General features: G+C 46.0%; 2 protein-coding genes across 2 annotated transcripts in view; one reads left to right on the forward strand and one right to left on the reverse strand.

Annotated features, from left to right (window-relative positions):
- Positions 1-3,175: 3,175 nt before the first annotated feature.
- On the forward strand, positions 3,176-4,447 carry LOC137344759 (uncharacterized). Its single transcript, XM_068007885.1, has one exon. The coding sequence runs from the start codon at positions 3,176-3,178 to the stop codon at positions 4,445-4,447; it is 1,272 nt and encodes a 423-aa protein (XP_067863986.1).
- Positions 4,448-16,077: 11,630 nt separating this feature from the next.
- The window catches only part of LOC137344856 (vacuolar protein sorting-associated protein 37D-like), a 31,903-nt gene continuing 27,283 nt past the window's right edge, over positions 16,078-20,697 (reverse strand). Inside the window, exon 4 of the mRNA XM_068008066.1 lies at positions 16,078-17,672. Coding sequence (XP_067864167.1) covers positions 17,163-17,672 — 510 coding nt within the window. The 3' untranslated portion in view covers positions 16,078-17,162. The remainder of the gene's footprint in view (positions 17,673-20,697) is intronic.

Below are 20,697 nucleotides of genomic sequence, written 5' to 3' on the forward strand. Positions count from 1 at the left end.
ATTAATACATCGCACCAGTACCCCAACCCTCCCATTAATACATCACACCAGTACCCCAACCCTCCCATTAATACATCACACCAGTACCCCAACCCTCCCATTAATACATCGCACCAGTACCCCAACCCTCCCATTAATACATCACACCAGTACCCCAACCCTCCCATTAATACATCACACCAGTACCCCAACCCTCCCATTAATACATCACACCAGTACCCCAACCCTCCCATTAATACATCGCACCAGTACCCCAACCCTCCCATTAATACATCACACCAGTACCCCAACCCTCCCATTAATACATCACACCAGTACCCCAACCCTCCCATTAATACATCACACCAGTACCCCAACCCTCCCATTGATACATCACACCAGTACCCCAACCCTCCCATTAATACATCACACCAGTACCCCAACCCTCCCATTAATACATCACACCAGTACCCCAACCCTCCCATTAATACATCACACCAGTACCCCAACCCTCCCATTGATACATCACACCAGTACCCCAACCCTCCCATTAATACATCACACCAGTACCCCAACCCTCCCATTAATACATCACACCAGTACCCCAACCCTCCCATTGATGCATCACACCAGTACCCCAACCCTCCCATTAATACATCACACCAGTACCCCAACCCTCCCATTAATACATCGCACCAGTACCCCAACCCTCCCATTAATACATCGCACCAGTACCCCAACCCTCCCATTAATACATCTCACCAGTACCCCAACCCTCCCATTAATACATCGCACCAGTACCCCAACCCTCCCATTAATACATCCTTCCCGCACCCTAAGCCTCCCATTAATACATATCTTGAGTACCCTAACACACAATGATCTCTTGCCTTAACCACTCCCTATGGCAAAGCATCCCATGCTCCAACAACCCTCTCCATAACGACATTTCTCCCAACCTCTCCTTATCTTAGTGACAATTTAAAATTGTTGAATTTTCATCACTAACTACCCAGCAGATGTAATATTCTTTCCCTATTCCCCCTATCAAAACCATTCACAATTTAAGACAAAACGATTAAATCTGCTCAGCCATGTGTACTCCAATGGAAATAGTCCCAATATCTCACATCTCTGCTCATAACTATAGTTTCCCAACTCTACACCTGTACAGGATCTACAGTGTACATGCTCAATGCTCCTAAAATCCTTTCCATACTCGGGCACCCAGATCTGCACACAGTACGCTAACTGTGGCCTAAATATTGCCTTGTACAAATTTATCATTAGTTATTTACTCTGCACTTAAAGGGAATTGTGTATTTGAGCCCCTAGGTCTCAGTGTTCATCTGCACCCTTCAGCTCCTTTCCATTGTGTGTATATTCCCATTCCTTGTTTTTCCCTCTAAAGTATACTACTTCACACTTCGCCAAATTAAGTAACAATTTCCATCTGTCTGCCCATTCTGCAAACCTGTGTATCTACTCCCGAAGTCTATTACAGTCCTTCTCGCTGTTTGCCAAACCCTTTGCTTTCGTGTCATCAACAAAATTTTGCTTTTGAGCTCCCCATGCCCAAGTTCAAATCATCTATATGTACTGTGAACCAAAGCAGGCCTGACGTGAAGCCCTGGGCACCTTATTCCCACCTCTTCTCCAATCTGAACAACCTCTATTAAATCTAACCTTTTGCTTGCTGTGCATCAATCAACTTCCTATCCATGTTGCTACATTTCTACTTATAGCATACACCTGAAATAACAAGCCTTCTGTGAGGCACATTTTTTGATGCACTCTAATTGGCCCCAGTGCCTCTGGATTAAGGAGGAGAAATTTAAGCCAGCAATTCTGGTCACGATTGCTGCCCAGCAGTCCCTCCTGGAAATGTGTGTGCTCGGATGCCAGGTCATTAAACCGAGGCCCCATCTGCCTCTTTAGGTGGATGTAAAATATCCCATGGCACTATTTCGAAGAAGAGCAGGGGAGCTCTCCCCGGCGTCCTGGCCAATATTTATCCCTCGACCAACAACTAAAACAGATTATCTGGTCATTGTTTCATTGCTGTTTGTGGGATCTTGCTGGGTGCAAATTGGTGCCGTGTTTCCTACATTACAACAGTGACTACACTGCAAAAAAAAGTACTTCATTGGCTGTAAGGGGCTTTGGAACGTCCTGAGGTTGCGAAAGGCACTATATAAATGCAAGTTTTTCTTTCCGACAGGCTCAGCCTTAGCTGATGCCCTCTGTGATTATTGACTAATCTACTAAAACCCACTGTCTGTGCTTATACCTGAAGAATCTATGGTTGACAGGAATACTGGAGGGAGGCAAGTAGCTATGGGGAGTACCTAAGCAAGGATTTAATTCCCTCAGAAAAGGTCAGAGGAATCTTTGTAGAAAAAGGAGAAAATAGAATGATCACAGTTTGCAAGGTTTGTTGGGTCAGTGTTAAAATGGCTGCCATTCCATGGGGATTTGTTTCCATTTTCATTCAATGTATTGAATTATGTTCCTTTGGTATTTACATCATATCCATAAAAACTGCAGTGAACCACGTTATTAGGGTCTGTGTTGTCAAACGGGCATATGACTGAAGTCTGCAGTGCTGAAATGGTTAACCATGGTTTGTTGAGTGAAAGGCAGCATAGCCCAGCTGCTCCTACCCAAGCACGGACGCCTTCATTAAACTCCATCTCTCTGATTAGATGGAATCAGTGACCCAAGCCATGTACTGCATCCTCGGGGGTAGGGATACACATACTCCCTGTCAAGTTACCGTATCCCTACTGTAGGTACAACATGGTCAGTCTGCTAGTCGTTTTTCTCGATGTGTTTCCACCAAAGTGTTTTCCTTTCTATTCCCCTTACTTTGTGAATGTTGCATTCTTATCTGTTAACTGCGGGATTCCCCCTCACCCCACACACACCATGGCAATGTAAGAATTTTATATTGCACTTATAGTGTAGAGCTGTTTCCAGTTTTAGTTGTTGAGTTTCAATGTGCTGACTTTGCCCAGTTTATACTGCAGGGTAAAACTCCAAGCTCGGACAATAAACAATGTGCACCTGCTCTCACACAGCGATTGGGACCTTTACATTTTGTGGGCTGGGCTGTTTCTGATCTCACAAATTAGGAAAAATGACACATGCTATGTACAGGCAAGGGGCAACTAGGTTAAGTACACATTCTCAGATTATGGTCTACACTTCAAAAATTGCCAGGCAGTGCTGGCTGTTTCCACTGTTTACAGTGAGTGACACAGCCTCCCCTCTGACGCTGAGTGGCACAGCCTCCCCTCTGACGCTGAGTGGCACAGCCTCCCCTCTGACAGTGAGTGGCACGGCCTCCCCTCTGACGCTGAGTGGCACGGCCTCCCCTCTGACATTGAGTGGCACAGCCTCCCCTCTGTCGCTGAGTGGCACGGCCTCCCCTCTGTCGCTGAGTGGCACAGCCTCCCCTCTGACGCTGAGTGGCACGGCCTCCCCTCTGACGCTGAGTGGCACGGCCTCCCCTCTGACAGTGAGTGGCACGGCCTCCCCTCTGACAGTGAGTGGCACAGCCTCCCCTCTGACGCTGAGTGGCACGGCCTCCCCTCTGACGCTGAGTGGCACGGCCTCCCCTCTGTCGCTGAGTGGCACGGCCTCCCCTCTGACGCTGAGTGGCACAGCCTCCCCTCTGACAGTGAGTGGCACAGCCTCCCCTCTGACAGTGAGTGGCACGGCCTCCCCTCTGACGCTGAGTGGCACGGCCTCCCCTCTGACGCTGAGTGGCACGGCCTCCCCTCTGACAGTGAGTGGCACAGCCTCCCCTCTGTCGCTGAGTGGCACGGCCTCCCCTCTGTCGCTGAGTGGCACAGCCTCCCCTCTGACGCTGAGTGGCACAGCCTCCCCTCTGGCACTGAGTGGCACAGCCTCCCCTCTGACGCTGAGTGACGCAGCCTCCCCTCTGACGCTGAGTGGCACAGCCTCCCCTCTGACACTGAGTGACGCAGCCTCCCCTCTGACGCTGAGTGGCACAGCCTCCCCTCTGACACTGAGTGGCACAGCCTCCCCTCTGACGCTGAGTGGCACAGCCTCCCCTCTGACGCTGAGTGGCACAGCCTCCCCTCTGACGCTGAGTGGCACAGCCTCCCCTCTGACGCTGAGTGACACAGCCTCCCCTCTGACGCTGAGTGACACAGCCTGCCCTCTGTCGCTGAGTGACGCAGCCTCCCCTCTGTCGCTGAGTGGCACAGCCTCCCCTCTGACGCTGAGTGACACAGCCTCCCCTCTGACGCTGAGTGGCACAGCCTCCCCTCTGTCGCTGAGTGGCACAGCCTCCCCTCTGTCGCTGAGTGGCGCAGCCTCCCCTCTGACGCTGAGTGGCACAGCCTCCCCTCTGACGCTGAGTGGCACAGCCTCCCCTCTGTCGCTGAGTGGCGCAGCCTCCCCTCTGACAGTGAGTGACGCAGCCTGCCCTCTTCGCTGAGTGACACAGCCTGCCCTCTTCGCTGAGTGACGCAGCCTCCCCTCTGTCGCTGAGTGGCGCAGCCTCCCCTCTGTCGCTGAGTGGCACAGCCTCCCCTCTGACAGTGAGTGGCACAGCCTCCCCTCTGAAAGTGAGTGGCGCAGCCTCCCCTCTGTCGCTGAGTGGCGCAGCCTCCCCTCTGTCGCTGAGTGGCGCAGCCTCCCCTCTGTCGCTGAGTGGCACAGCCTCCCCTCTGTCGCTGAGTGGCACAGCCTCCCCTCTGTCGCTGAGTGGCACAGCCTCCCCTCTGTCGCTGAGTGGCACAGCCTCCCCTCTGACACTGAGTGTCGCAGCCTCCTATAAGATCATAAGACCATAAGAGATAGGAGCAGGAGTAGGCCATTCAGCCCCTCGAGCCTGCTCCGCCATTCAATGAGATCATGGCTGATCTGATTTTTACCTCAACTCCACTTTCCCGCCTTTTCCCCATATCCTTTGACTCCCTTGCTGATCAAAAATTTGTCCAACTCAGCCTTGAATGTATTCAATGACTCAGCCTCCACAGCTTTTTGAGGTAAAGAATTCCAAAGATTCACGACCCTCTGGGAGAAGAAATTCCTCCTCATTTACATCTTAAAAGGGCAACCCCTTATTCTGAGACTATGTCCCCTAGTTTTAGATTCCCCCATGAGGGGTAACATCCTCTCAGCATCTACCCTATCGAGTCCCCTCAGGATCTTGTATGTTTCAATAAGATCTCCTCTCATTCTTCTAAACTCCAATTAGTATTGACCCAACCTGTTCAATCTTTCCTCATAAGAAAACCCTTCCATACCCGGAATCAACCTAGTGAACCTTCTCTGAACTGCCTCCAATGCAAGTATGTCCTTCCTTAAATAAGGGCACCAGAACTGTACGCAGTACTCCAGGTGTGGTCTCACCAGCACCCTGTATAGTTGTAGCATGACTTCCCTGCTTTTATATTCCATCCCCCTAGAAATAAAGGCCAATATTACGTTTGCCTTCCGGATTACCTGCTGCATCTGTATGATGACTTTTTGTGTTTCATGTACGAGGACACCCAGATCCCTCTGTACCGCAGCATTTTGTAGTATTTCTCCATTCAAATAATATTTTGCTTTTTTATTTTTCCTCCCAAAGTGGATGACTTCACATTTTTTGCCCATTCACTTAACCTGTCAGTATCCCTTTGCAGACACTTTGTGTCCTCATCGCAACTTGCTTTTCCACCTGTCTTTGTATCATCAGCAAATTTGGCCACAAGACACTCTGTTCCTTCATCCAAGTCATTGATATATATTGTAAATAGTTGAGGCCCCAGCACTGAGCCCTGCGGCACCCCACTAGTTACAGATTGCCATTTTGAAAATGACCCTTTTATCCCGACTCTTTGTTTTCTGTTAGTTAGCCAAACCTCTATCCATGCCAGTATATTACCCCCAACACCATGAGCTCTTATCTTGTGCAGTAATCTTTTATGTGGCACCTTATTGAATGCCTTTTGGAAATCCAAATATACTGCATCCATTGGTTCCCCTTTATCCACCCAGCCAGTTACTTCCTCAAAGAAATCTAGTAAATTTGTCAGACATGATTTCCCCTTCATAAAACCATGTTGACTCTCCTTGATTGTATTATGAGTCTCCAAATGTCCTGCTACTACTTCCTCAATAATGGATTCTAGCATTTTCCCAAAGACAGATGTTAGGCTAACTGGTCTATAGTTACCTGCTTTCTGTCTCACTCCCTTCTTGAATAGGGGTGTTACGTTTGCGGTTTTCCAATCCGCTGGGACCTCTCCAGAATCTAGTGAATTCTGACACGGAATGACACAGCCTGCCCTCTGACACGGAGTGACACAGCCTGCCCTCTGACACGGAGTGACACAGCCTGCCCTCTGACACGGAGTGACACAGCCTGCCCTCTGACACGGAGTGACACAGCCTGCCCTCTGACACGGAGTGACACAGCCTGCCCTCTGACACGGAGTGACACAGCCTGCCCTCTGACACGGAGTGACACAGCCTGCCCTCTGACACGGAGTGACACAGCCTGCCCTCTGACACGGAGTGACACAGCCTGCCCTCTGACACGGAGTGACACAGCCTGCCCTCTGACACGGAGTGACACAGCCTGCCCTCTGACACGGAGTGACACAGCCTGCCCTCTGACACGGAGTGACACAGCCTGCCCTCTGACACGGAGTGACACAGCCTGCCCTCTGACACGGAGTGACACAGCCTCCTTAGTATGATTGCAATACTAAATGGATCAGCTATACTAAATGCTTTCCTTGATCTCTGCGCAATTATCCCTCAGAAGGTCACGAGAGTATTTTGAGTGAGTTAAGAGTTTCACCTTCAATGTGAGGGTTCCTCAGGGTCTGTAGATTTGGTGATTTGTCTCACACTTGATGAAGTTGGCAGGTTCCTGTTGATTTGGAAATCCTTGAATGTGTCACAGTTGAGTTTTCAGTATGCCTGCTCCCCATGCATGTTTAGTAACTGGCCTGAATACGTGGGCTGTCAGGAACAGTGCCTATGTAAACCTCTGGATTTTGCCTGCCTGAACCTGCTCTAGACCACCTGCGTGCCCGACCCATTAATGCCTCGTCACGTCTAGATTGGAGGCAGCTGAATATCACACACCAAGTAGAAATGTCGCTGTGTGCAGGGCAGGCAATAAATAATTAGTAACCCTCTCACTGCCAAAATACAAGCAACACCTTCTATTCCTTAACTCTTCACTGCCAAGTCAGACAGTCTCAGTAACGTTAACCTTCTCGTTGCTAACGTACAGACTCTCCTTCTCCATAAACCTTAACCCGTTCCCTGTCAATAGACAGATGCCCTCTTCTCAGGTTGACATTATGTGGCAGTATATGTCTCCTTTTATTAATTTTCTCTAAAATTACTTCCATGCGCCCCTTTTAGTACAATACAGTTCTAGTCATGCTCTGGCATCTCAGTGAAGTGGCCATTCTTCATGCGGAAGTCTAGACAGTGAATGTCAGCAAGTTATTAATCCATGGAGTCATCACAGTCAAGTCCCACCCTGTCCTTATCCATGGTCACTTCCCATCAGGAGTCCCTGGATAGTTACCAGGAGTCCCTGGATAGTTACCAGGAGTCCCTGGATAGTTACCAGGAGTCCCTGGATAGTTACCAGGAGTCCCTGGATAGTTACCAGGAGTCCCTGGATAGTTACCAGGAGTCCCTGGATAGTTACCAGGAGTCCCTGGATAGTTTTCAGGAGTAACTGATAGTTACCAGGAGTCTCTGGATATTGATCGGGAATCACTAGCTAGCAATCAGGAGTCATTGGAGAGTGATCTGGAATTACACAGGATAGTTGAAACCCAGGCTAATTTTCCCTCCCTCACTAGCTATGGATACTGAGGTCATTTGTAGCGTCCAGCTGCCACCCTGGCTGCAGTAGAGTCCGGGGTTTATCCTGGGATCTTCCTGGTCTGTATGTCTCAGTACCATACTGGGCAGTGTCTTCACTTTCTTACACTCTGAATGAGAGATGTTCTCTTTAAGAGGGACCCAAATGATGAGACTGCCCCTTTCAGACAAACAGAATCTGAAATGTTTAGTTACAATATAAGTACCTATAAGGTCCTCTCATTACAAATTACCTTCCCATCCCACACACTCACGCACACTATAAGTCATTAATATTTATTCAGCAATATATCATCATGCAATTTTAAACACTATGTTCCTCCCTTCAATACAAAACCCTGCCAGAACCAAAACTTCAGGTGTTGAGTGAAGAGTTGAACAGAGCAACCCTACACCTGGGAAACAATAGGAGGGCAGAGAGATAGCAGGCAACAGCAAACAGGCTTAAATTGCAGGAACAAAACAGAACACTTCCCAGTTGATCATTGTGTGTGATTCAGTGGGAGTTCTAAATGGGTCATTAGTCTGATCTGTGTAAGTTCTGACCCTGTTGTAACCTTTTGCAATTCAGTGTTTCTTCGTATTGAGCTTTGTACAAACTGGACACTGAGCAGACATGTGGCCCCTCAATCATTCTTTCAGCACTGGGCTTTGAGCATTGTGTAGCAGTTTGCCGATCAAATTACATTTTATTCTCTATAGACTAGAAATGACAAGTGGCACTGTTCTTGCAGCAGCATTTAACGTAGTCGGACCAAATACCTCTCTGCAATACTTTAATACAAGTGTCAGGTTAACACCTGCATTAAAACAATGGACAAAGAAAGACCATACAAACCCACTAAGAGTTTGTCTGCTCTTATTGACAACAGTAATTTCTGCCCTCAAGTTCATCAATGTCTTTTAATTCAGAGTAGCTTCTTGAGCAAACACTTTGATGTTAATCATTTTCTGATTGTCTTAGACCATCTGGTCATTTCTCAACACTTGACCCATAAAGTGTAGATTGAAGTTGTCTTTTTTGGTACCCACAGTGAGGACTCAGTGAGCATGTCTCTTAAATTTGAGGTGGGTCCAGGTCAATGAACATAAATATTTATTTGTACCCGATGATTTGATGTTCATGATAACGGTGGGATAGATTCCTATTTTTATACCTTCCTTCTGTGTACACATGAGCTGTTTATATTGTGTGACAACTGTGTTAGGGCTGCTGGACTCTTGAAGGGGTGGGTCTTGCACAGTCAGCTGCAAGCCAAATGTAAAACTGCTAAGACTCGCCAAGGCCGGCTGTCCAGAAGACAAGTAAACCCAACTGCCAGTCTTAGTGATTCCCAGCATTTCACATTTGGCTTAGCTGCTTTGGAAACCCAGTGGCACTAGCACAATATATCGCACCTTTAGAGATGAACCCACACTAACACCAGTTCAAGTACCAGCAAAGGAAATATGAAAACTGCATCAACAAACTCTACCACATCACTACCAAATGAGCACTTACCTGGCATAGAGTGGAGACACCCACTTCAGGTTACAAGCCTCAATTGCCTCAAGAGTAGCAACAGGGCATGGAGATCATTGGAACACCTTCAAAGTAGGAGTATTGGGGCAACAGCAGGATATTCTAGCTATCTTTGGGGAATTGACACTTTCATGCTCCATATGTTGGAGAATGTCAAAGGTTCATCACCGAGACTAACGATGAGCTGGAATCCCAATTCGCTGTAATGCATATAGGTAAATTCAATACAACATCTCAACTGTAGCATTACAAAGAAAATTTGATGGAGTGAGCTGCCATACTGATGGAATTATCACAAAGAGTGATTCCTTCAATTGAAGTGTGGCTAGTGATGTTAGTGCCACACTCTGGCCAATTACTAGATGATGACAGATTTTGGAGTTTCTCTTCATCTACTGCCAAGGAATGGGTCTGTTCTTCAGGAATATAAAGATACATACCTGTCTGAAAAAACAAATTTTGCAACATGCAACAGTAGGTCTTGTCTCTGCAAGTTCTCAGACCGTGCCAAGAAAACCATCCTCCAGAAGGTGACCTGTGAAGTGGAGGGCACAACTCTCCCTCCTTTCTTGTCCTCTTAAACATCCAAGATTTGCTGTGGAAGAGTTGGATGTGACTTTCCCCTCCTGCACTGAGGGGTGCTGTAGCAGGGAGTCAGAAGCTGACAGAGGAGGAGGAGAAAAGACAACGGGTATCTGCTTTCTGGGAACCTGACGGTTTTCTAGTTTTGAACCCCTGTTTGGGATGAAAAGTAATTGCTGGAGTGTGACCAGTTGGGCACTCGCCCTGCTTGAGATGTGCTTTTGCTTACGTTCTGAGGACTGCTCACTAGTTCTGTTGGTGCTTCTTGAAGCTGCTGTCCGCTGTCACTTTGACCTGCAGTCCACTATTACCTTGACCAAGTGTACACTAAAGCTCAATAATGGGCTGCTGAACTATTGACCTTAAAATGAAATTGTGTAAATATTAACGTCAAATTGTTCACCAATACTAATATTTTTAGGAACCAGTTATGTGCAATAGACCCCTCTGCCAATACAGGAGCACATTCTGGCTAAAGTTAACTCACTGAATTCACGTGTAATTCCTCTGCTATTTTAACAGGGGATTTAATGTTCATTTTAAAACGGCTGAGGTCTTCATTAAAATAGAGGATATAAGATTGTATAAAAGAGGATGTAAATGATGCATTTGTAAATGATGCATTAATTCAAATAGTGTAATGTCAAGGGGCATTATGTGTAACCTGAGAATATTACATCAGTGATTGACTCGTTGACTATCAGAGCCCAATACCAGTAGTGTCACTTGTGAATAAAAAGAACATTCTGTCCTTCAGACAAAACTCACTTCATTTTAACAAGCAATGAAAACAGGCATCGGGACCCAAAAGACCTGATAACAGCCGCTGAACAAATTTTAGAAAAAGATCTTTTATTGGAAACATGATGTACAAAAGACTTTGCATTCCTTCACTTTTATTCTTAAAAAAAAGTCATCCCAAGTTTGCTGGTTCCGCCGTGACCTCTCTCGCTCCCAGCAGCACTGCAGGACACCTGCCTGGAACCTTCCATTGGCTGCTCCTACTCACTTCACTCTGTTTGGAACTGTTCACTTGCTGTTGGTACACGTCTCAGCAAATGGCTCTCGGCAGTTGGAATCTCTCTTTTACCTGCACTGCCTCTGACTCCGAAACCTTCGATTGGATGAATGCCCTGTCTATTTGTCTGCATAGATACCCAGCCTGAGGGACATCGGACTGCCAGACAACATGGGAGAAGGGGCTGCAGTGGAAATGAGGCAGGCAGAAATGGGAATGGTAGAGCTGTGAGAAGGCCTTGGGTCAGATGAGGTTGTGAAGGAGTTGAGCAAACAGCGCAGCAAGGGCATGGGACAAGTGGGGCAGGAGGAGCTGTGAAAAATGGGACCACTGGGGGCACGAGGGGGTAAGGCATATGGCCTTCTGAAGGTTTGAGGGATGTGAGGGAATGTGTCAAACAGGGCTGCAAGGGAATGGGGCAGAGGGGCCTAAAAGATTGGAGCTGGTGGGGTTGTGGGATAATGGGCCAAATAAGAATGAAAGACAAGGATCGATAGACCAGAAGGGAGTGGCACAGACGGAGTTGTGAAACAGAAATGAAGACTAATCTAAAATACTGCATTACCACTAGATTGGGAAGAACATGGACAAAATCTTCTATTGTTTCAACAGCAAGAAAAAGAACTTGCATTTATTTAGTGCCTTTCACCCAAAGACATTCCAAGGCAGTTCACAGCCAATGAATTACTTTTGAGTCACTGTTGTTATTTGGGCAAAGGTGGTAAGGAAGAAAGTCACTTTGAATTTCAGAGAAATCACTTCCAAGGTAATCGCAATACAATCTAACTGCTCCTACAGACTTAAGCAGTTGAAGTCACCATAGCAACCCTTGCAATGACACTTGGCTATGTATGTTTACGCACTGCTCTGAGGAATGGCAATTATGCCAAGATCATTGAGGTCACGAGGAGCTGGCACAGGCCCAACATGACTTTTTATAAATCAATGATATAAAATTATTGGGCCTCTGAGGGAGAAAGAAGGAATTTTTTAATTAACATGTTCCAATTGGAGCGAGGGATTCCAGGAAGTAAAATCTTTGGGGGTGAATTTCCTCAGGGCTTCTCCTGCTTTACTTTTGACAAAAACACTGCTTTCGTGCATAAATGGAGCTTTTGCTGAACTTCCACCGAGGTTATGGCGGCAGAGCGGGAGAAGCCTTGAGGAAATTCACCCGCTTTGTCTACATTAGGCCCAGTGATGGTGTCAATCTCTATCAGTTCATGAATGACAGAAGTCACGTGACATGTAGTTGATCTGACAATGTGCCTTAAGCCCACCCTCTGAAGCCCACCCCAACTTCGTTCCAACATTGCCATCCCTGGGATTTCTGTGAGACTTTTGCTGAAACACTCCCAGTTTTGCCTACATCTGATGGCAAGTTTTTACTGTACATTGACAAATAAACTTGACTTTAGAGCCTTACCGGAACATCCTCTTCTGCTAGTAAAGTGTGACAATAAACTAGATGTGAGAAAAGTAGTGAACATAACCAGCAGAAAGCACAAGTGAAGCCTATAATCACTATCTAGTGCTAGTTGTGCCTTGACCCCTCATCCCCAAGAATAATCAAGCAAAACTCCAGAATATTCATTCATCTTCACCTTTCAACCCTGGCCTGCTGCCTCCCCTTCTCTCCCCCCCCCCCCCCCCCCACCACAAGGATATAAAGAAATCATCATGTTCTGTTAAACATTTGATGCTCTCAGCCTGCACCTATAGCCACCAATGCCTTTTATCCAACTTCTTTTTGAAGGAGTTAATTAACGTACCATCAGCTAATTGTATAGAGCATCTGATCCATGTATCCAACACTTCGTAGGAAAAGAATTTTTCTTTTTTAATAATTTTTTTTTGTGAGTTCCCAAAAATGTTTTCTAAACTCCAGCTTTGCTTAAAATTTGCTAATTTTGAGTACATGTCCTTCAGTTCAGTGTTCACAGTCTGAGTCAACTATCTTGCTCACGTCTACAACATTTCTGTCTGTCTCTTAGCATTTTAATGATCTTGTCCATTTGTCAGCACTCTTGCCTCTGAGACAGAAGGTTATGGGTTCAAGTCCTGCTCCAGAGACTTGAGCACATAATCTACGCTGATATTCCAGTGCAGTCTGAGGGAGTGCTGCACTGTCTTTCAGATGAGATGTTAAACTGAAGCCCTGTCTGCCCTCTTAGGTAGGCATAAAAGATCCTATAGCACTATTTAGAAGAAGAGCTGGGGAGCTCTCCCAGTGTCCTGGCTAATATTTATCCCTCAACCAACATCACTAAAACAAAACAGTTTGTCTGGTCATTATCTTGTTGCTGTTGTGGGACCTTGCTGTGTACAAATTGGTTGCTGCATTTCCTTACATTACAACAGTGACAACACTTCAAAAGTAGTTCATTGGCTGTAAAGTGCTTTGGGACATACCGAGGTCATGAAAGGAGCTATGTAAATGCAAGTTCTTTATTTACCGATGATTTTTTTCTTCAGTGACAAGTTGAGTTCTTTTCTCTGAACCCTATCCAACCCATCACTCCTAGAAGACAGAATGCCAAAGGTTGCAAATGTTGCCTTGCTCCTGATCTGTACAACTTTGGAATGTTCTGGAACTATATCCTGGCATTTGATTCACTTTATTGATAACAGCCAATATATGCTCCCACCACGCAAAGCTGTGCATCAGGAAAGCAGAAGATGAAAACTGACCTCACTGTTTTCTATTTCTACGTGCTTTAATTTACAGTTACCTGTATTGAAATCGATTGGCCATTCCTTCGTGCATGAAGATAGCAGCAGGGAAATGGGATCAGAGTGAAGAGCAAGTATCAGCCCAGGCACGATAGATCTATGAGAAGCATTAGGCTGTGCTTCAGTGACGTCCTGGAGTCCTTTTGAAGGGGTAATTAAACCACTGGACAGGAGCTATCCGATCAATATAATTGCTTTGGATTTTTAGAAGTTGTTTGTCAATGTGAGACGTTGAAAGATGGTTGACCCATGAAATGAATGGCAAATTACCTGTTGGATTGAAACTTGGTTCTTCTGTTTAATTGATCCCAATCCCTCTGAACGCTGTTATTCTCTCTGATATTTGTCACATAGCTTGGTGTCATCAGCAAGTTTTAGAAAATTATTATATATGGGAAGCACTCTCCTACAACTCTATCAAGAATATTGCCATCAGCTGGCACCCAGAATGGACCCTCACAGAGCTCTACTACTCCTCCCAGAATAGCGCTCCAAAACTAAGCTTCTTCCATTTCTTACTACCTTTTGTTTCCGATTGCCAATCCATTTTTCAATCCAGAGACTCATTTCCGGTTCGTTCCATGAGCCTTAACTGCTTTTAACAGTTTCACACTATCAAACACCTTCTGCAAATCCAAATCTTTGATAGCTCAGTCCAATAGTTACCACCTCAAAGAATTCCAGAAGATTAGTGAGCCATGACCTATTGCTTCTAAATTCATGCTGACTGCTCCCTTTGGCCTCTGTGCTCTTTAGTTGAGCAGTGAAAGCATCCCATGTGGTGTCCTCAGGCATTTAGCCATTATGTGTTAGTCTAACTGGCCTGTCATTTCTAGGTTTATCACTCTTAAATGCCAACTTGGCTCAGTTGGTAGCACTCTTGTCTCTGAGTCAGAACTTTGTTGTGTTCAAACCCCATCCCAAACACACAATCTAGCTTAACACTTCAGTGAAAAGTACTGAGGGAGTGCTGCATTGTCAGAGGTGCTGTCTTTCAGATGAGATGTTAAACTGAGGCCCTGTATAAAATATTCCAGAAGGGAGAGCAGGGGAGTTCTCACAATATTGTGGCCAATGTTACTCTCTCATCCAAAATACATTATCTGGTCATTTATCTCATTTGCTGTTTGAGGGAGTTTTCTGTGTGTCAATTGGCTGCCACGGTTGTGTACATTCTGGAGGGGATACAGCGCTGGAGGAGATTGCAAAGACAGGGTGAAGTGAGGTCGTGAAGGAATTTGTAGACAAGGATGAGGATTTTAAATATAATGCAATGGGGTCCTGTTCCATGGGTGCCAGCAGCCCATCATTATCTCACTCAAGAGGCCAGTCTTCAAACGTGAGTTTAGTCAGTGAGTGTTGGCACCATATTTGACACGGGGAGGTATCACTGAAAATCTGACATCTAAACGCATTCACTTTCCAGCAGGACTTACTGTATAGCAATCAGGTGCAGGAACTCTGGCCAGGTGCACAGAGATCAGGAAACTTTACTATTAGCCCGGCTAAGAATAACTCAGCACAGAGGGTGGATTGAACATGGGTTCCTTGTCTGTATGCCTTAATACTGCATTAGGTGATACAGAGCTATGGGGAACTACATGTGTATATGTAGTTTCTCAAATTCTTGACTGATGTGCATCTGTGCAGAAGCTGCTGCAAAGCCTATGCTGTACTCACGAAAGACTAGTTTGAAACAGGCAGTAAACTTTAATTATGGTTTTAGTGCCTTCGTTTTATTCAGATTTGCATGAACTAACAGATGCCCCGTGGCATTGCTCACCTGTAGTCTCAAGTTTGGAGTATAGCTGCGAGGCTGAGCTGCTAATCTGGCCCATTTCTTTAAGGTCGCTGCTCTAAATATGCAAATCCTAGTCATTGTAGCTGCTTGAAAGCTGCTGAATTCATTCACAGGGTAGTTGTAACTGCTTGTAAATTTCAGGCTGCAGGTCAGTAACTTGTTTTCCATTTTTTAAAGATAGTTTTGAATCTGTAACAAAATGTGACACTCTGAAGTGTGACATCTGGTGTGTGACAGGTACACTCTGGATGCAAGGCTTTCTATACGTCCATCTCGGGTCATTACAGGTCAGGAGGTGAAATTTTAAAAAGCAGATTTTGTTTTTGGGAAGGTCAATTAAGAAGCTACAGGTATTCTGGCTCCAGTATTAACTACGATACAAGAATTTGCAAAAGCAGATGGAAGTGCAGCATTTTTTAAAAAGGCATTTGCAAAATGGGACAGGTCTGCCTGTGTATGTGCTCACCTGAGACAGGTTCTCTTGTGTGTGCACAAATGTGAGACCACTTGTAAATGCAAAAATGTAAAATGGGCCCACTAATGCATGTGTAAATGTAAGATGGTTCCTTTCATACATGAACACCCTTTTTATTAATGCAACAGTTATGAAGTAGACATTTACCTACTGCTTTCATTCCTGAGTGATCAGGTGGCCACCCCCAAACCAGACTGGTCAGTTCAAAGACAAGTAGCCACCTATTGGCAGGTACCATGGGGAAATCCCTGTTATTGAATTGATTGCCAGAGTTTGGGTCAAAGAGCTGGGCTAGTCCACCCTGGTGCTCCAACTGCCAGAGGCTGATCTTTAAACAAATACAGCATTGTTTCATTTCAGGATGGCTGCATGAGCTCCACCAGCTGTTACCTGGATCAGTTCGATGATGGGATGTGCCAGACCCAAACAGAACTGAGCTAGACCAAAAGCTGAACTGAAGCAAAGCAATACTGATATGATTGGATGTGACGGAGATTGTCCAGTTTCTTTGCACGAACCTATGCCCATGTGCCCTCTGTAGGAACTCATACCATTGGCCAGGCTTAGGTCAGTTGGACTTTGTTCTTCATAGGGCTGCTCATTTCCAGCTCACTGGCCACATCAGAAAGCAGATCAATAACAAATAGAAAAATTACCAAGTCTCTCAGATATCCATTCAATCTCTCTCATGGCTTATATAATCAAGGCCAGTAGCTGTGGTCTTCATGGAAAATGTACAGATTTGTAGAGTAAAATCGCCCCCAAAAAACAGCTAAAACAGTGGAAAATCCCACGTAGTAAAAACGAAATTTGACTTATTCAGCCATGGCAAATCTTGCTTCTATTCAATAATATTAACCAGATAATGAGAAGTGTTGTTCCTACAGCCAGACTGTTGGTGCCAATCGTCTGCGCTTGTGTTGCCAAATCAGGCACCTTCTGTTTTGATAACTATACTGGTCGGCTACCGAGTAACCTGGAGAGCCCAACTTGAAAATTCATTTTGTCCCCAAACAAATGTTTTCCGTTTAATTGCTCATGTCATTTTTTCTTTCCTTTCCTGATAAGATGTTTCAGATTGTGGTTTTGCCCTACTTTGTATCATTCCGTCCTTCCCCACCTGCAGTTCTTTATTTGATTTGCACAGAGCAACTTCCTGGAGGGTCTGTGCACCTTCCTATCGGTGGGGCGGCTGCTTCTGCACCGGGTGTGCTCGCTGAACCTTAAATGGCCTTGGAGTCCATATTGGGAGATGTCCCAGCACGCGCAGGCCTGAGCGCAGGCCCTGGGGTGCGAACGGAGTGTTAGGCCGCGAAACCGCAGGCTGGCGCTCACGTGAACTGAGGGGAGGCAGGTTCTTGCTCTGAAGAAAAGGTGAAGGCACGGAGAATGGACTCACAGCCTCGGAGGTTACGGCAATTGCGGGTGCGAAGCCATAGCGCAGGTGTAGTACGTGGCCCGCTTTTGGCCCATTTTGCGAGCCAGGAGGGACGTTGTGTGCAGCCCCTCGCTGTTCCGGCCTCTGCTGCACCACCTGCTGCTGACTCTTCTTTTTGTCCCTCTTTATCATGTCCTGGAGCTTCTCCACTTGGGTTTTTCTCATGTGGCAAAGTTTTCTTGTCCTGTGGAACCTCTCCAGGAAGCTCTTCAGTGACGTTTTACCAGCCAGGAACATGTCAGTGATTTCCTATAAAGAAAGACAATCTTATTATATACTTTTAATCCTATAGCACAGAGAGTCTGGTAAAATGAGCAGAGCTGCTCTGCCGATGGTAGTGAGGTAGAACAGTTGTAGGTGACCTCTGCTCCTGAACCTGTTTAAGTATCTGGGGTCAAAGGGAAGGTCAACTCATTATAATATTGTACCCTAAATTTGCAGTAAAATGGGGTATAACTGGGCATAACTGCAACACGACAGGGGTCCCAGCAAATCTATTGTGAAGACATGGGGAAAAGAGCTTGGGATTGGCACTGGGAGGCACCAGTACATGCACCAACTCCAGTTCAAAATGTGGCAGCTGAGTTGAGTTGTAGTGGAAATGTTCATTCTGCTGTTGCTGTGGTTTCTGATGCTGTTGTTTATGACAGTGAAGTTGCTTCCTATTTATTGCCAATGGGGTGCAGCCAGGATGTGACTTTTGTGCAAGTGAAATACAACTGGGGAGAATTAAAAGAAAAACTGGGAGCTGCAGCTCAATTGCTAAATTTAAATCTGAGATAGATAGCTTTTTGGCAACCAAAGGTATTAAGGGATATGGGCCAAAGGCGGGTATATGGAGTTAATCACAGATCAGCCTTGATCTTATCAAATGGTGGTTCAGGCACGAGGGGCTGAATGGCCTACTCCTGTTCCTATGTTTCCTATGTCTCTTCCTGCGGTTTGAACTATGCTCTGTACTATGGCAATAAGCCACCTGTAAGTGTTTCAGAGCTACAGATACGTTGGTACGTGAAATAACTCAAAGATTCAAAAAAAGGCCCTGAAACTACTGATGAAGAAACTCTTAACCCGTTAAATCTTTGATGAATTGTTTTGTGCCAATCCCGAGATTTCTTCCCCCATGTTTTTCCCTTCCTCTCCTGACTCATGTTGTGGTATCATTCCATTGGTGCAGGTAGCCTTCTGTTATCTTGCCTAAGTAAGTGTTTTTTTATCAGTGAGTGTGGACAGTCAATGTTCAAAGACTATCAAATAGGGGGACTCTACAGCAATGGGGTGACATCACAGCCATTCCTAACCAAGCCCTCACCTGATGCCCACAAATAAGTACTTTTCAGCAACGTTGGACAGTAATAAGGAGCAGGAACCTAGATGCTTCTTTTTCCTGCCTAGCTAAAGGCAATTGTGGATCCCCCACTGCCACCCCAACTGATACTAGATAAATTAGCACAGACTAAAGGTTGACCCATAAACTGAATAACCAGCCCCCCAACCCTACAGTAACCAGAAACCAAAACCTATGGCAAATGGGACACCAAACCCTCCGACAATCAGCCACCAAATCTTACAGCAACCAGACATCTAACACAGCGATGAGACGCCCAACCCTGCAGCGATGAGACGCCCAACCCTGCAGCGATGAGACGCCCAACCCTGCAGCGATGAGACGCCCAACCCTGCAGCGATGAGACGCCCAACCCTGCAGCGATGAGACGCCCAACCCTGCAGCGATGAGACGCCCAACCCTGCAGCGATGAGACGCCCAACCCTGCAGCGATGAGACGCCCAACCCTGCAGCGATGAGACGCCCAACCCTGCAGCGATGAGACGCCCAACCCTGCAGCGATGAGACGCCCAACCCTGCAGCGATGAGACGCCCAACCCTGCAGCATTCAGACACCAAACTCTCCAAAATTCAGACATGAAACCCTACAGCACTAATGCATGAAACCTGCAGCAATCAGACACCCAACCCCAAAGGACTCAGACGCCAACCCCTATAACAAATGGATACCTAACCCTACAGCTATAAGCCATCAAGCCCTATAATAACTGGACACCAAACCCTACAGCAATCAGACATCAAACCTTACAGTGGAAGAGTGCCTACTTAGGGGAGGGCAGGGATGAGTACCAACACGTATCCATAATAGCTTGCAAGTCTCTGCAATAAATAAGGGAAAATCCTCCAAATTTGTGCCACAGTGTATACAAGTGATGGAATGTTGGGTAGACCTGCATCTTAAGTTGTGACAATGTTGTGTCCCACTGCATTCTCAGTTTAACTACCTGTCATAGAACTATATTCAGGGCTGTCTGTGAGGTGTCAGGTTTATTGGGTCGGTATCGGTGTTTTGAAACTATTAGTCAGCTTTTGCTGGTTTACTTGGTTGGCCTGTATAGTAGTGAACTGGGACAGATTTCCTGCCCACCCATTTACACAATGAATGGTGCAGACAAAAATCATTTTCTTTAATAGCAAAGAAAATATAACCAAAGGGAAGTGTAACTCAGACTAGAAAAAATTGTTTTATACTGATTTCAAACCGCAGCACAAACAGCTGGCTCATGATTTAGTGTGGCGAGTGGGGGGAGGGGACTCACTTCCTGTATGAAATATGGTGCAAATGATAAATTGAGAAACGGTGCCAGTACAGGGACTTCCTGTACGCGAATGCTGTGCAGCCAGGCAACTTGTGTAATATCTGGTGCAAAACAGCACTCAGGTAAGGGTGGGGGGTATATGGACCACAGCTTCCTGAGGTAGCAAAGCACTGTCTGACTCCTTGCCCAACCCTGTCCTCTTTAGGTATCAGATGCTTTAGTTTGTGGAATGAGAGTGAAATGTTGCTGTTTTTTGTAAACACTTATTTTAGAAAACAGTCACCAAGATGCTGCAGATTGTATGTGGTCCGTTGAAAACTGCATATGATGGTCATTTTCTTATTTCATTTTCTATTCATCAGAGCCTCAATTTTCATCTTCATTGCGGAGCGTCAACTACCTACATTTCTGAAAGTCGCTCCCAGCAGACAATGCTCTACAGGGGGATGCTGAAGATGAACATATAGGCCCATGTTTCCTCATGTATCAGGGGACTACTAATCTGCACCGGGGATAGGATAGAAGATGGCTGCCATTTGTTGTGGATAGGGCTTTTGCTTATGGCTAGGCCTGTCAGAGGGAGGCATTGAGAACCTGTCAATTAGGAGGGAGCAATAATCAATACACAAGCTAACTTGGGCTGATCTTGCATGAAACCCTACAGCAA

Source organism: Heptranchias perlo, chromosome 28 (genome assembly GCF_035084215.1).
Source record: "Heptranchias perlo isolate sHepPer1 chromosome 28, sHepPer1.hap1, whole genome shotgun sequence".
NCBI classification, from domain to species: Eukaryota; Metazoa; Chordata; class Chondrichthyes; order Hexanchiformes; family Hexanchidae; genus Heptranchias; species Heptranchias perlo.